Source organism: Fusarium musae, chromosome 6, assembly GCF_019915245.1.
Source record: "Fusarium musae strain F31 chromosome 6, whole genome shotgun sequence".
NCBI lineage: Eukaryota > Fungi > Ascomycota > Sordariomycetes > Hypocreales > Nectriaceae > Fusarium > Fusarium musae.
The window spans coordinates 561,083-576,074 of NC_058392.1; the positions used below are offsets into that span (position 1 = coordinate 561,083).

Below are 14,992 nucleotides of genomic sequence, written 5' to 3' on the forward strand. Positions count from 1 at the left end.
ATCCATTGCAAGAAAATAGAAAAGTATGGCTCTCCTATATATATCAGGCCGAGGTATTGCGACCAAGTGGGCGTAGCAGGGCGCAGCACAGCACCCAGTCGCCCAACATCAGTGGCAGAACCCAAGCATTGATTTATGATTCGTTTGCCTTACTAGGCCTGACTCGGAAAGCTCTCTAGCTAGAGCGCATTTGTGTACGCCACCACTACTTGTTTGAGACAATTGCATAAATGGTTCCAGAAGCTGAGGCTGAGCATGCGCCCGACCTAAGTTTGTGTGTTTCTACCCTCACCATCCCCGCATTATCTCCTCCCAGACCTGCCTCTCCGGGTTACGTTAACTCATAATGACCCTTATCCATCTTCCGCCTCGAACCCTTTTATGAACCTCCTCCACTCGCACCGCGTAGCTGCTTCTTACTCCCAGTGATATGCGGCCGGGCGTTGCTCAACGGGCACCAAGGCCCAATCTGAAGCATCGACGACGACGCACCATTCCCGTAAGACTCGGTGAACATGCAAGCCACATCACATTATAGCGCATTCACAGGGCGTCCACAGCCAATGATTTCCACCCACTGCGGTGGCTGCTGCAAGGGAACATTGTGGGCGGCGTCGATCATTTTTTCAGTCGCAAAACAGGATTGAATAATATTAATGCTTATATGATTTTCCTTATATTGAATTTGGGGTCAATTGATCAGCTATCCTCCGTACAGTCAGACTAGCTTATATATTCTTACACTTAGGCTCTAATACATGCCTTACAAACTGGCTTGAGATTTTCCACTTCCCGCAAGGAGTACTCAGTTAGCGTGGCTATGTTATGCAGGGGTATTCAGCCGCAACGGTTTCCTTCTCCCTCAGTTACATTTCTCTGAATGCAGCCCTGGATATTGTTTCAAACTCCCGTGACGCTATTCCAGACATCAGATATCCCCTAGCGGATGCGAAACTTCCATTCAATGGCTTCAGCTTCCAACCGTTCGGCATGAAGCTCACGCGCGAGTTACGAGAGGCGGAGGCAATATGGTCCGAAAGAGGAGTATCCCCTATTATTAAAAACACTACTTGGAGACTCTAAATACTAATATATTATTGAGTTTTAATAGAAAGGAAATATGTATCTTAAAGACGGGACTAAAGATATAAACATGTATAGAGCTGTAGCACAGACGATAATGCAATGATTGATATTAAATTTAGGACGTGTTGAAAACTGAATATCCTTGGATCATCCTCGACTAGTAAAAAGGGGTGGGGGGTACTCCGAAAGCGGTACTGTATCAAAATCTAAAGAGCGGTTCTACCGGACAGGCCTCCATAGCGTCACGATACTTATCCCGAAATTCTTCACATTCTCGTCCGTATGGATCAAGGATCCGAAAATTGCTCATTGCATCGTTACTCCTGGAGAGAAGGAGATTGTACGTAGTTTCCTGGCCGCCGTGGGCGAAATCTCCAAACGCAACAATATCCAGTGATGCTATGCCCTGTGGCCCAAAAGCCCATTCAAGAAACTGGCGGAACTCGTGATGCAGCGGAGGCCAAAGACATCCTCCTTCGTTATTGGCAGCGACTTTTACCGCATTGGGTCCGAAGCTGACGTCTCCAGCCGCAACATTTGGGGTGAGAGGACCCGAGTCGGTCCAGGGGAGGGACTGCCCACTCTCGGACGACGTATCGCTTCTCGTAGTCGAAGTCGCCAATGCTGGGTCTTCGTTTATGGCCCAAGACGCGCATTGCTCGAGATCTGAGGCTGATTGCCGGATGTGAAGGACCTTCAATGAAGTCTTTGACGTGAAAGGAAATAAGATATATTTCTAAAAGAGACACAATTAGCTTACATTTCTGACGGGGTCGCCGAGAGCTTACCAGGCGTTTTGGAATACAAGGTAGGCCAATGAACTCAAGATCAAGCTTCCCCAGAGGATTCTGTGAAGGGTCTTCTTTTATTCGGCGCATACTGTGTCCAAAAATGCCTAGATTCGACACGTCGCACGGCCTTTCAAAATGTGGAGAGTCTTCGTTGGTATTGATCATTCTCTGGTGGCCAACAAATCTCTTAAGAGTCGTGCTCAAGCCAAGAACGACATCAGCAAAGTAACTTGTCATTTCATCTGCGTCATCGCTGAAATATGCCAGGTATTCTCGAAGTTCGTGCCAGTTTAAAAAATCCAATTTTAGGTTTCTGAGATGCGTCGAATTATTCTGCAGAGCAACGGTAAGCGCGTGCAAATTATCAGAGGTAGGGCCTATCCAGCTCAAGCTCTCAAGGCTGCTGAATGGGGATAAATCTATCTCGCACTCTCCATCATAACAGGCCCGGCAAGTAGGATCAGTGATCGAACTCAATGATTGGAGTGAGGACTGTTGAAGCGGGACAACGCCATTGACCCCAAAGATTTCGGGCAGTAAGCATGTCCCCAAATCCCAGCTAAGTTATGTTAGTATCAAATGCGCTCAGACTTATTAACTTCGTTCGAACAGTGCCTACCTGAAACTCTGGAGTTGGCCAGGCTCGAACCGACGAATTAATGACTCTATCTTCTGGGCAGAGGCATAAAATCGGGGCTGATCTTGGAGCTCCTCATCCTCATCATGTCCATCGTCAAAGTGCATTGAAGAGTCGAGTCCCTCTGCATGGGGACACCGCCGCCTTACAGAAAATTGGAAATCAGACCGGAACTGAAGTTGCGTGGCATGTCGAAGACATGATTGTGGCAGACCTGGCACCCAGACGCGACCTAAATGATATTCGCTCAGCGGCTCGATCGTGATACATTTCCAAAGACTGTTGGCAACACTTTGGTGCAGCCATCTCGAGGCTTGAGAAAGTCTTTTCAGATCGGTTTTCGTCAACTGCCAGGACAAAATATTTAGAGCTTGCCGAGAGCAAATGCTAGAAAGGTAACAGACCTTGTCAATTATGAGTATAAAAACCTCCCGTGGCAGGTCCGTCAACATATAGGCCATCTTTACGTTCTTGTAAATGCCCACAAACTGGGCGTGAGTCTTGACATGGAATAACCGATCCCAGGTAGCCTAAATTGAAGCCTGCGGTAATTAAGACTGTATGTAGAGAGGCTGTAGAGTGCGGGGGCGGAGCTGATGTTAAGCCAAAAGCCGATCCTCCGAAACAGTTCCCCATTGTAAATGGCCCCAAGTGCTGACAACCCATGCGAAAGTATCATACTATTCGCATTCGTAAATTCTTGGGCTAAGTTAGCTGCTAGTTCTGGAAAGTATGGGCACTTCAGTTCTGGGTGTGACTAGTTTCTATAATGATACTTGTGGGTATATTTTCAATGACGTGGTGACCATAAGGCGCCCTGAGTTAAGAATACATAAGGATAAATAGCTTTCTCCCGTCGGCAGCGGATGGTAAGCCAATTCTGTCACCCACTTTTTTTTTTTTTTGATTCTCGAGGTCTTTATAGAATCCGACTCTGGAGCAGGCCCTCAAGAATGCAATGGCGACGATACATATGAACCAACTCAGCGGAAATGTTACAACAGAGCATCCAACTGGGATAAAGTCACCGTTGGCTTCAATCTTAGACAGATTGGCTCCTTGACCTTGAAGAAGCTCTGAATGTGGCCGTGTTAGGGACTGAAAACGTCTATAACTACGGTATCATGGACTAGCAGCGAGGTAGCGGACAACCGGGTAGCTACATACTCCGTAGCCTGTGTATATACTTTGAGTTTCACCTAAGTCCGCTCCGCTCCGCCAGTATCTACCCAACGCATCGCAAGTCCGCGGACAGTCGATGATTGACCAATAGATGGGAAATAAAACGAAATAAGCTCCAATTAGCTCAAATAACAGAAATGTATAAAAACGCGTTGTTCGCACTTGGGAAGAAAACACATTCTTATAACGCAAAGATAGGAACCAGATTAACTCCTACCATAACTGGTTCGCAGCACCGCACAGTCAAGCTTCACCATGGCATCTCATAACCCAACTGAGGGGTTTAGATTTAACCACATTGGCTTAAGAGTGGCGGATCTCGATCGGTCAATCGCGTTTTACTCCGGCATATTTGGGATGAAAGTAGTAGGACGCAAAGAGATGAAGATTGCGACACTTGTTTTTCTTGCATATCCTGATACCGCACCTCCAAACACTTCTATGGTCGCGCGTGAAGGTGTACTAGAACTAGTTTACAGCAAGGTAGGGCAGATTTTCATATTATCTATGCAAAGTAGTATCTGGAACTAGTAGCTAACTATTCTCTTCACAGTCGGCTACCAGCTCTGGTGATCATTTGGCTTTTCCGCTTATCAAACTAGCATTTACTGTTCCGGACACTCCGGCTGCAATGGAATACATCAAATCCAACAATGTCAAAGTACTGAAGGATGCTGGTATTGCTTCGGGGCCAGAGGAAGTGGCAAGATTTGTGGGGTCGACACCATCCGACTTACAACTCGACGACGAAATGTGGAATGCGCTCACAGCTGTTCCTCTCATAGAGGACCCGGACGGTTATCTTATAGAGATAATTCCGGACAGCTTTGAAAGCTCTTGATGACAAATACTATTAAGGCAGTTGTAATATCATCTAGCTCTAGGCTCAAAGCGGCCAAGATTGTGCTATACTAAGATGCACCCGCATTCTACAACTTATAAAAAAGACCTCACCTGGTGATCTGTAACTTACTCCATGACTAGGGGTTCTTAATCTCATGGATATTACAATAAGCCAAGAGCTCACAAGACCAAACATTGCCAAGTGAGGCCCTGTAAAACCATGCGAAGCACTCCACTGGATTCTGGGGAGTAGCTCTGGCCCTCACCAATGTCGGTCAGTTGTGAGAGGCAGGTTTTGGTAGGGATTACTACCAGATTTCACATACCTCAGACTCTAGCTTCAGTTCCTGGCTTATGACCACAAACATCCTAGGTTACCTCAATCAAGGATGGAGGCAGATAGGAACGCCTACGTACAGACGCTCGAGGGTCATGAGAAACGCCCCGCCAATTCGTTCTCTTTAATTTTCTTTTCGCTTTGCTTTTAACTGAAACAGAGACAAAATTGATCAGCTCAAGCTTTTCCGGCTCCCAACGTAGGAGTTATTCAAATTTCCGTGTCTGTGCATCGCGAGGCCAAGGTTCCGCGTTTTCTTTACTGAGATACTACTAGAGAAATATCGATGTTAAAGAAGTTCGTGGAAAGGCACGGTTATGTAGAGGTTACTTGTAAAAGTGCAAACTCGCAGGGTGCGGCAGAGAAGATGCTTTTCTTTTCTTTTCTTTTTTTCCCCCCCTTTTTTTTTTCTACTAGCTTTCTAGGCGAGACATGTAGTGGAGCCCACAGAAGGAATAGCGCTCTTTATGTACTGTAACCTCTCCTACAGAGAGTACCCAGACAGAAGTTTTTAGGCCTAGAAGCCGTCGTGCATATACCCACCCACTGCTGGCCATGGAAGTGAACCCTTGCAGGGTCGAATAGTCTCACGCCAGAGAGCCGCCAGGATGGGCCTCAGTTCAATAAAGATTGCGTCTCTATGGCATCTCGCAACATCTTTCTGTAAAGACTATCCTGGAATGGCTGATCCTTCATCAACGCACTATCTCCTTCCATTTCTCCAGCCTGAGATCTTATATAACCCAGGCGCGATGACTATTTTCAGGCCAGCTGTTCTTATTAGATTTTGTAGGCTGTAAAATTCTGGCGCAGGTGTTTATGCCGCCTATCTAGCAGGTCGCAACGACGCCAAGAGTTCAAGCTAAGGCGATTACTTTTTCCTTGGCCACTAATTATAACTCATCCTAGATAATTGCTATTTGCTATGCCAAACAGTCGCGTCGTACTCATCCATCCACTCCACGAACTCGCCACCGGCTTTGGCCCAGCCGGTAATGCCTTCGAATAGAATCACGCTTTCCATATGGCTATCGCCTTGCTCGTCGAGATGGTCCTTAAGCCATCCAGCTGCCCATGAGCCCCGGCCGCGAGAGGATGCTGGAGGGGTTAGTACACCCGCTTTATTCATGCTTCGAGTTGGGAGGTAGTGAATCAAGACGTACAGCAGTACCATATGATTTTTTGAACTCCCGCCGCCTTAAACAGACTGTACAGCGTCTTTATAGTCGGGTAGAGGCTCTGTGCCGGCAGATTGATGGATCCGCGAATGGTACCGCCCTGGATAACAGAACGGGTGAGTTGATGCTCGATTAAGTGTAATCTCAGAAAACGCGAAAGGTAGGTGCTACCTCGTGATCTGTTCGGCGGAGATCAATGAGAATGTAATTCTTGCCGGCGATATTCTTGCTGTCCTTCATCATCTCTAATAGCGCTTGGCGTGTCATGGCTGTGGGCGTCTTGTTGAGTGGAGGAGGGTATGCAGCATGCCAGGGCGTCGCGGCGTCAGCAGAGGCCATCTTGGATGAGCAGATAAGATTGAACCTTGGAAATACGCGGTATAGACGAGAACGAGCGCCCAGTTTTAGGATAGATCTTATGAAGCTGACCGCATCTTGGAGGGGAAAGGGAGAAATTTCCTGAACATGAAGCCCTATGAGGGCCGAAGGCAATGGATATCCCACTTAGACATAGCCGGGACTGTGTCATACCCACACCATGATTGGCCATGGTCAAAATTAGACGTCGTTTTGGGGACCACTGTCATACCCGGGAGGTGATTGGTCAATCCGTTTTGCAGGGGCTCCGTCATGCGCCGACTGTGACCGTGCAGCCAAGCAAACTCCATTAGGGGACTGTGTCAGGCCGAGACTGCGATTGGCTCGAGAGGATTTTCGACCAGCAGCGTCCATTGCATTCCAGGATTGCTGCAAGTCTTAGGAACGCTCTCGCTGGCGGCAACGACGAATACTGTGCCATCCTCCTCGCTATCAACTCGATACTCCAGATCGTCCTCTTCGCCCCCATGGCCGTCTTCTTTATCCACGCTATCAGCCACGAGTCGGGTACGATTGATATATCACACAGAGTTGTTGTTACAGGTGTGGCTGTCTTCCTGGGCATCCCGCTTGGGGCAGCGATTATCACCCGATTTGTTGTTCGTAAGTTCGCCGGCGCCGATTGGTACCAGCAAACTTTCCTCAGATATCTCGCACCTTGGTCTCTTATAGGTCTACTCTACACCATCCCTGTTCTATTCGCATCCCAAGGCAGACAAGTTGTTCACCAGATTGTGTCGGTCGTCCGAGTGGCTGCGCCACTGATTACATATTTCGTGCTCATCTTCTTCGTCACTTTATGGATCAGTAGACTGCTCGACTTCCGGTTCCCCATGGTGGTTACGCAGAGCTTTACTGCTGATAGCAATAACTTCGAGTTAGCTATCGCCGTGGGGGTCGCGACCTTTGGCGCCAACAGCGACCAAGCCCTGGTATCCACCGTTGGTCCACTCATCGACGTCCCAGTTTTGGTAGGCTTGGTGTACGCCGTTCGCTGGATGGCCAACAGATGGGGTTGGAATTAAAGGGGTGAGTAGGACGTCCGTCGACGACGCGGCTTCGGGATCTGGTAAAAATGCTTCTGAATATCAATGAATAGGCTACTTAGACTCATGTAATAAGAATCGAGCAATATTAATATGTTTCCAGTGTTCTTCAAGGTAGCAAAACTGAACATACTCGTCGATGTGCGTCTAGTCGAGATGATCCATTAGCTGAAAAATTCGTGTTCTTAACAGAGCAGCTGCTATCTCCATAACACCCCAGTGCCAAACGAGCCCACGATGGATCTGTATGGTTGTCAAGTTCCACGAGTATTTTCGCTGCTTTATCGCATGATGTTTCTAGCGGCTCCAAATGGTTAGAAGTATGGATGGTGGAATTTGATGAATAGAAAGAGTCAGAGAGCGGAGAGAGCACGCCAGTTGGGGTTGAGGAACTGTCGGCAGTTGTGTTGTCAAGCCTTTTTGCCGCATGCATTTGAGGGTGAAATCCTTGTTCCTCTACTTGAAGCATGAAGACCCCTTAATTTTCTTCTCGGGGTTGTATCGATTCGATCGGTGGCTCGGTAGATGATGGCTGTTTTCGGCCAGGCATCAGCAGGGTAGGACTTGACAACACCGACGTGAAGATCGGCACCGCTTCTCCATCCATGCTTAATGCAGACCCAAAGGAGCTCTGGGACGGATCATCCGTCGAAATGTCTCTTGTTTGCAATAAACGTCCACATGTGTTGCATCGGTATCGAGCATTCAATGCCCGATGGTCTTCCTCGAGGGAGGATAGATATTGCGCAATTTCATCTTCCGAGACCCCATACACGCCAAGCAAGTTCTTTAGGCGTCGGTTCTGGATGCTGACGGCCTGCGCAACGCGTTGCATCTCTATAGAGGCCGCTACATCCATCCGTTCGTAATTTTCTGATCGACTATGTAGATCTGCAATCAGTTCCTGCCGCCGAGCTCTGGACCTGCGCTGAGCTTCGCGATTTTCTGCAATAGAGGCTGCGGTTTTATTCTGCAAAGTAAATGGTGAGTGGCAATTACGAGTGTTGACCTGTGCAGCATACCTTCTGGGCATTTTGCCTTAGACCTTGAGTTTGACGTACTAATTCGTATGGATGACAGACAAGATATCATCCAGAGTCAATTGCAGTAATATTCACTTCTCCACTCACGCGCACCCTCTAGATGACACTGGCTGCCTTCACCCATATCTTAAGCAAACAGTACCTTAAGAATAATGGCAACGAAGAAGGGACCCGTCTCATTATAGACCAGGACCTACAGGAGCGAAGCTACCTTCCCTGTGACACCGGAACCAAATGTCCTACGCTTGAGACAGCTTTTCCGCTTCTTGACTTCCGCGTCTTGACTGAGGATTGATATGCCAAGGGCGGTCCTTACGCGGCCAACGATTCTGCCGTTGTAGCACGAGCCAAAAGATTCCAAGAAACGTTGAGGGACACTGTTCAAGACATCCACGGGCGCGAAGATCTCACGAATATGCTGAAAAATGTTATTGTTATTACACATGGCGTATTCATGAAGTATCTTTGCGAAGATATGACGATTGATCTTCTCATGGCAGGCTGGGGGACCTTTGCGATTGCTGATGGGGCTAATGGTTTTCTTCCAGCTTTACTGAGCTTCTTCATCTGGAGGTAGGCAACCGCAAGCACACAGGCACTCTCCTTACGAAAGTAACTCATTACTTCCTTAGCTTGCCTGGGGTCCTAGGAATGTATGGTCTGTCTATTGGCGTCTCAAACATTGGAGACACTATTCCCGGACCCGTTTATACACTTCTCTCCGGGCTTAACGCCTCAACTGTGGGCATTATCACAGTCGCTGCTGTTCAGCTATCAGAAAAAGCCATCACTGATAAAATAACTCGTGTACCCGTCTTACTTAGAGGTGCGGCCGGGATTCGGTACAATGCGCTCTAGTACTTTCCTCTTCTGATGTTTGTGGCCGGCTGTGCAACCGTAGTCCACGACTATCGCTGGCTTCATGGCCCTATCAAGACCATCGTCGGCTTGATGAGGAATCCCACAAAACGTTCTAGGGCACAAGAGCCGGAGTCCATCGAACTTCCACAGGGGCGATCTGCCGATCTGGACAACAATGCCACTACCACTGCTGCATCGTTCGGCACTACCAGGGAACACGATGGCGTGGTATCCCGCATTAGCCAGGAAAACAATGCGAAGACGCTCCCAATCACCGAGAAGTCACCTTCAGATGCTGAGTCAGAACCACGCGTTATCCCACCAGAGCGGTCCCTCAACTTTTCTTGGGCCTTTGGCCTTGGCATTATTGTCTTCTTTCTCATCACCTTCATTGTGATTATGGTCCTTCATGGCAAATTGCGGGTCAGGACGTACCTTTTCAGCTTCTTCGCCAATACGTACCTTGCAGGGACCATTATTTTTGGCGGAGGTCCTGTTGTCATTCTATTGCTCCGCGAATATGATGTTGCTGAAGGCTGGGTTAGTCCGCGCGACTTCCTTATCGGCCTTGCGATCTAACAGAGCTTTCCCGGTCCTTTAAAAGAATATAGGCAGAAGGGAATTTTTTTATGTATTACTATATAATACTCGGCATGTTCGTAAGACTATTTAACCTCAAGAATTATGCGTCTATAGGCAGCCAGAGGCTTTTCTGTCGCATCACGAAGGGCAAGAATAATATGCATTGTCTAAAAGAAAGTCACCACATATTCGCTTCGTCTTATAAGGTTGACTTACATCGTTCAGACTCTTAGCAGTCTCCAGCTTGACGATACTTCCATCATCCTTGATGCTTGTGATATTGACATTCGGGCTCCTGGGCGTCAAGATTGGCTTCATCTTGAGCGAAGGGTCAAAGCCTTCCAAACCTCGTCCGTAAGCACCACCAGGCTCGCGGTAGTGGAACCAATCGTACGTGAGGTTATCACCATCAGGGTCCCAACTGTTCGATGCATCGAGAACAACGCTGCTGCCAGGCTTGTACTTGAGCTTCAACGGGGCAGTTCCGCAAGAGCCGTTGACAATGGCAACGGGATGATGGTTGTTCTCGGAGTACTTGGAGTTGACAGTCCACTTCATACGAGCAGCAAAGTCAAACTGATAATCCCGACGCCATCGCCAGATGGTTGCAAACTTGCTGGTGAATGCCTTTCCGTTGGCGCCGACGACATAGTCACTTGTGTCAGCATAAACGCGCGACTGGTTCGTGTGGTCAAGAAGGGTATAGCGACCGCCCCAGCTACCCCACTCAGGATGGTTAACATCACCCAGACCGTTCTGGACGAGAGGTAGAAAAGCGGGTGTGTCGCCTTCCATGATGAAAGACCAGTTCAGGTAGTGAGATCCCAGAGGACCAAGTCGGATGTTCTTCTCGAGCCAGTCATTAGAGACAATGCTGGAATCTGGGCCACCGTGATCAAAGTTGCGGTACTCTTCGCCCGAGATTCCGTTCCAAGCTGCAACAGTATACTCGCTGAAGCCGTGCAGAGAGACCACGTAGAAGAGTTGTGGATAACGAAGGCGAATCCAGATACCGGTGTCATCTTGATCAGAGATAGCGTAAACGCGAAGCTTCTCGACGAAAGCACCAACAGCGTCTTCACTTCTGGTGCGAGAAACGTGCTGAAGAGCTTCAGCCAAAATCGCTGATCCGCCCCAAACGGAAACTGTAAGAGGATCGTCGACACTCGCCTTGTCAGCAGCTTTAACAAGCGCTTTCGCACCATCACTCAGACTCATATTGAGTGATTTTCGTCCATAAACTGGATGACCCTTGTGAACTCTGTCAAGAAGGTACTTGTACGAAGGATAAGGCGCCTCAGCAGGAACATTGGCGTTGAGGTTGTTCACAACCTTCTTATAACCATCCAAAACACCAACGACAGATTCATAGTCGATCTTATCAGGCATCCATGTCGAAGTAGTCACAGAAATGCCCTGAATATCAATCTCATTGGCGTAAGTCAAAAGTCGGACCAGACTCATCTGATCATCAGGCTCATTGCTTATATCCGTGAGCACAAACAATCTGCGTTTGTGCTCCGTGCGCGCAGTTGAACATTGCTTGTCATGACTTGGTGCAGCATGCGCAAAGGGGAGCGCAGTGAGGAGGGCGAAAGCACCGACGAGTTGGGAAAACATGTTGGGCATGGTGTAATTCAACGCTGCTGAAGCGGTCAAGTCCATTGTGAGGAGATTGTTGTCTTTATAGACTGCCGATCAGGAACTGGTGATAAATCATGACATTTGAAGCTTGGGTGGTTAGAATTGCTGAATGGGGTAACTTCGCTAAGATTGGGCGCTAGGGACTTGCTTGATTCTTCATGTTTAAGCACTAGACTAGACGTCATGAACAGGGTTCGACTCCGCATTCGATGGAGTGATTAAAGGATTTGGAACGTTGAGGGAATTTTAAGAGAAATTGCGGGGAAGAGAAGCGTTGGCCGGTAGATGAAGACGCGGAGGTGTTCAAAACTGCCGATTGTAGTCGTGTTCACCGATTGATCTTCATCGTATCTAGTACTATGCCAATATGTCGGTACTGATGCCCAAGATTGGCTGAATGGAAGCAGAGCTCTTTACATTCTTTGTTGGGCTGGTCGCTAAGCCGAGAGGATCTCTTCAACGGGATATGTCCCAAGGGCGCTTCAGCGCCTGGATCAAGCATCCCTGGTCAATTGTGGCCACGATGGAAAAGGCCCGATAGAACGTGGGCTTGCTTGAGAAATCCGGGGTATTTCTCCACAATCGGCCAACCTTAGCCAAGACTATCTGTACTTTGGCATCTTCGCCGACAGCTATCATTGTTGTCTAGACTGATATACACTCGTGTACTCATGATTCTACTAGGTATAAGTTTGTGTTATAGAACTGCAACAGGCTTGACGATAAGTAGGTGGATCAAATGACTTGATCAATATATTTCGTGATCAAGAGGAAATGCATACGGGTATCTTGACCAAGAGACAGAAAAGTCGTTGTAACGGGACTGCACTATTGTCATATTTCCCAACTAATCACTTTACTACTAATAGCTGCTCTTGAAGTGCTAGAAATCTCTATGCTAACTACACAGCTAAATACAGAAGTAAACTGGAAAACTATGCACAGTCCACAGTTGAGGTAGCCTGCTATAGATGATCTGTAAGACAGTTAGGGTGTATGCTTGTGTCAGTAAGCCTCTACAGTTCTTTGATGAACCCAACTTCGACTACTTTGTCGGCATCAATATCGAGATCGGCAAGCTTAGTTCGAGAGTTTTCTCGAAACCAGAGAAAGACCCACAGCAGCCATGACCGGAGATAGGCCTTGGGGGATAGAACATTTGGCCAGCCAATTTTGATCGTCTCTTTACCAAGTATGTACACAGTTGGAGAGTTCTGCGAAAATTTCATCACGTCTAGCTCGAGAGCTGTCGTATCGTTGCGTCGACCCCTTGCGATTGAAATCGCAATCTGCTGAACAACGTCCTGAGCGAGGCCCGGGTACAAAATGTTATCTGTGTAGCCATGGCGTAGTGTAACAGCATAACACGAGTCAATCTCGGAGACGCGCCTTATGACATAACGATCGGTCAATGGGACTGTAGGTACCGGAAGTGGGCGCATGTTGAAGAGAACGACGACTGCAGGTCGCGCGGCGAACTTGATGACGAATTGGAAAAACGACGGAGGAAGAGTATTGGCGATACCAGATTTGTCAAAGAAAATCCCAACCCCCGGAACAGTAGAGACAGGCGTCCCACCAAATGTAGGCGATAAAGCTACAGTGCCTTTGGTCGCAGTGGTTGGAGATAAGAGGGCTTGGGGTGAAACCGGGTCATGAGATTCTGCTTCCCACTGACACTCTTTTCCGAAACGCCACAGGGTAAAGAGGCAGGAGAGGAGGAAAGCTAGGAGAAGAGTGAACCATGCGCCATCTGGAACCTTTTCGTAGACGGAAGATAGAAAGGCTGCATCTAAACTGGCAAAGACGAGCCAGACGGGCACGACTATGTACGCGGGAAGTCTCCAGACGAGGATTGCGACAAGAGAAACCATGCATGTCGTAACTACGTGAACTTAGCTGGAATTTGTATCGCTTCTGGGGTATCAACTTACTAAAAGTGACTGTGATAACGCAGACGCCGTATGCGTTGCCTAGCGAGGTGGTCTATAGAGCTGTAAGTATTTGCTCAACCCACGAGATCAATGAATACGTACATTGTTGTATACTGCTGTGATTATAACCGTACCAATCATAAGCAGCCAATTTGCCATGGGTATGTAGACCTGCTCGTGGAAGGTTTGACTAGTATGAATGACTTTGACATGAGGAAAGTATGAGAGCCTCATGATCTGAGTAAGAAGCTGAAAGGTTGAAGTTATCATAGCCTGAGAAGCGACAATCGCTGCGAGGATCGCGATGACCAAGCTAAAATACAGAGTTCCTGGGGGTACTGTATTGAAGAAGGGGTTCGTGAAGGCTTGTCTCGTATCATCGCGAGATATGTACGCAGCCTGTCCTATATATGCAATTAGGAGGCAAGGATAGGCCAGGAAGATCCACGAAATTTGTACTGCGCGTTTGCTGAATGCCCCCAAGTCCGCGAACAATGCCTCGACGCCCGTGAAAGCTAAGAGCAGACCGCCTAGTGATCTCCAGCCCTCGTGGCCGTTGCGCACAAGATATGAAAAGGCAAAATGTGGACTGAATGCCTTGAGGACGGTGTAATCGTGGACAGCGAGGTTGTAGATACCAGCGCATAGGTTGAACAGCAACCAGATGACGACAACCGGCCCAAACATGGTACCGATCTTTGATGTGCCAAATGGCTGGATAAGAAAGAGTGCAACAAGTATGCCACACGATATTCCGACGATAGCAGAGGTTCCGAGGTTTGGATTGGCGACTTTTATTCCCTGGATAGCTCCTAGGACAGACTGAGCTGGTGTCAGCACACCGTCAGCCATGACCATAGAGACACCCAAGACGCCGATGAATTGCAGGAAGAATTGGATCGCCCTGGACTTCTCGAGAAGCCCACGAAGACTCTTGCCGCCAGTCTTGAGATCACCCGTTTTGAACCGCTGCAATCGAATACCAGGCAAGTCCCTTGGATCTCGTTTTGATATATGCGTATATCTCGCCAAGAGACTATAAAGAGCGAATGTCCCTCCCTGGCCATCGTCATCGGCACTCAGAACAATGAAGCAGTACTTGACGGTGACGATGAGAGTCAGAGACCATATGATAATCGAGAGGGCGCCGACGAGGTCTTGCCAAGAAGGCTGAGCCGAGAAGGTGGACGAGTAGACGTAAAGAGGCGAGGTACCGATGTCACCGTAGATGACGCCTGTAGCCTGGAAGCTGAGCCACAGAAGTACCATGCCTCTATATGTCTATTGCGATCAAAATCAGAGGGGCCTCTACCCTTGGGTGATCGAGGTTACTTGCTTGCTTGCGTGAGCCTTGCAGATCATTTTCTGCAATGGCGCGGGCTTTTTCTTCATCATCGTCAATACCGACGAATGCGTCGCCGGCATGAACATCAGACTCATGTTGAGCCAT

At 48.2% G+C, this 14,992-nt stretch overlaps 5 protein-coding genes across 5 annotated transcripts; 2 read left to right on the forward strand and 3 right to left on the reverse strand.

Moving 5' to 3' along the window:
* Positions 1-2,012: 2,012 nt before the first annotated feature.
* Positions 2,013-2,294, forward strand: J7337_008044 (uncharacterized protein; the record flags this gene model as incomplete). The annotated part of the gene is made up of 2 exons (XM_044825670.1): positions 2,013-2,102; positions 2,187-2,294. The coding sequence occupies 2 exons, from the start codon at positions 2,013-2,015 to the stop codon at positions 2,292-2,294; spliced, it is 198 nt and encodes a 65-aa protein (XP_044678587.1).
* Positions 2,295-5,792: 3,498 nt separating this feature from the next.
* J7337_008045 (uncharacterized protein) lies at positions 5,793-6,393 on the reverse strand (the record flags this gene model as incomplete). Its single annotated transcript, XM_044825671.1, has 3 exons — positions 5,793-5,974; positions 6,040-6,154; positions 6,226-6,393. The coding sequence occupies 3 exons, from the start codon at positions 6,391-6,393 to the stop codon at positions 5,793-5,795; spliced, it is 465 nt and encodes a 154-aa protein (XP_044678588.1).
* Positions 6,394-6,899: 506 nt separating this feature from the next.
* On the forward strand, positions 6,900-7,457 carry J7337_008046 (uncharacterized protein; the record flags this gene model as incomplete). Its single annotated transcript, XM_044825672.1, has 1 exon — positions 6,900-7,457. One exon carries the CDS (start codon positions 6,900-6,902, stop codon positions 7,455-7,457), a length of 558 nt encoding a protein of 185 aa, XP_044678589.1.
* A 2,590-nt stretch (positions 7,458-10,047) lies between these two features.
* On the reverse strand, positions 10,048-11,629 carry J7337_008047 (uncharacterized protein; the record flags this gene model as incomplete). Its single annotated transcript, XM_044825673.1, has 2 exons — positions 10,048-10,131; positions 10,181-11,629. 2 exons carry the CDS (start codon positions 11,627-11,629, stop codon positions 10,048-10,050), a joined length of 1,533 nt encoding a protein of 510 aa, XP_044678590.1.
* Positions 11,630-12,624: 995 nt separating this feature from the next.
* Positions 12,625-14,992, reverse strand: J7337_008048 (uncharacterized protein; the record flags this gene model as incomplete). Its single annotated transcript, XM_044825674.1, has 4 exons — positions 12,625-13,493; positions 13,543-13,594; positions 13,645-14,823; positions 14,855-14,992. The coding sequence occupies 4 exons, from the start codon at positions 14,990-14,992 to the stop codon at positions 12,625-12,627; spliced, it is 2,238 nt and encodes a 745-aa protein (XP_044678591.1).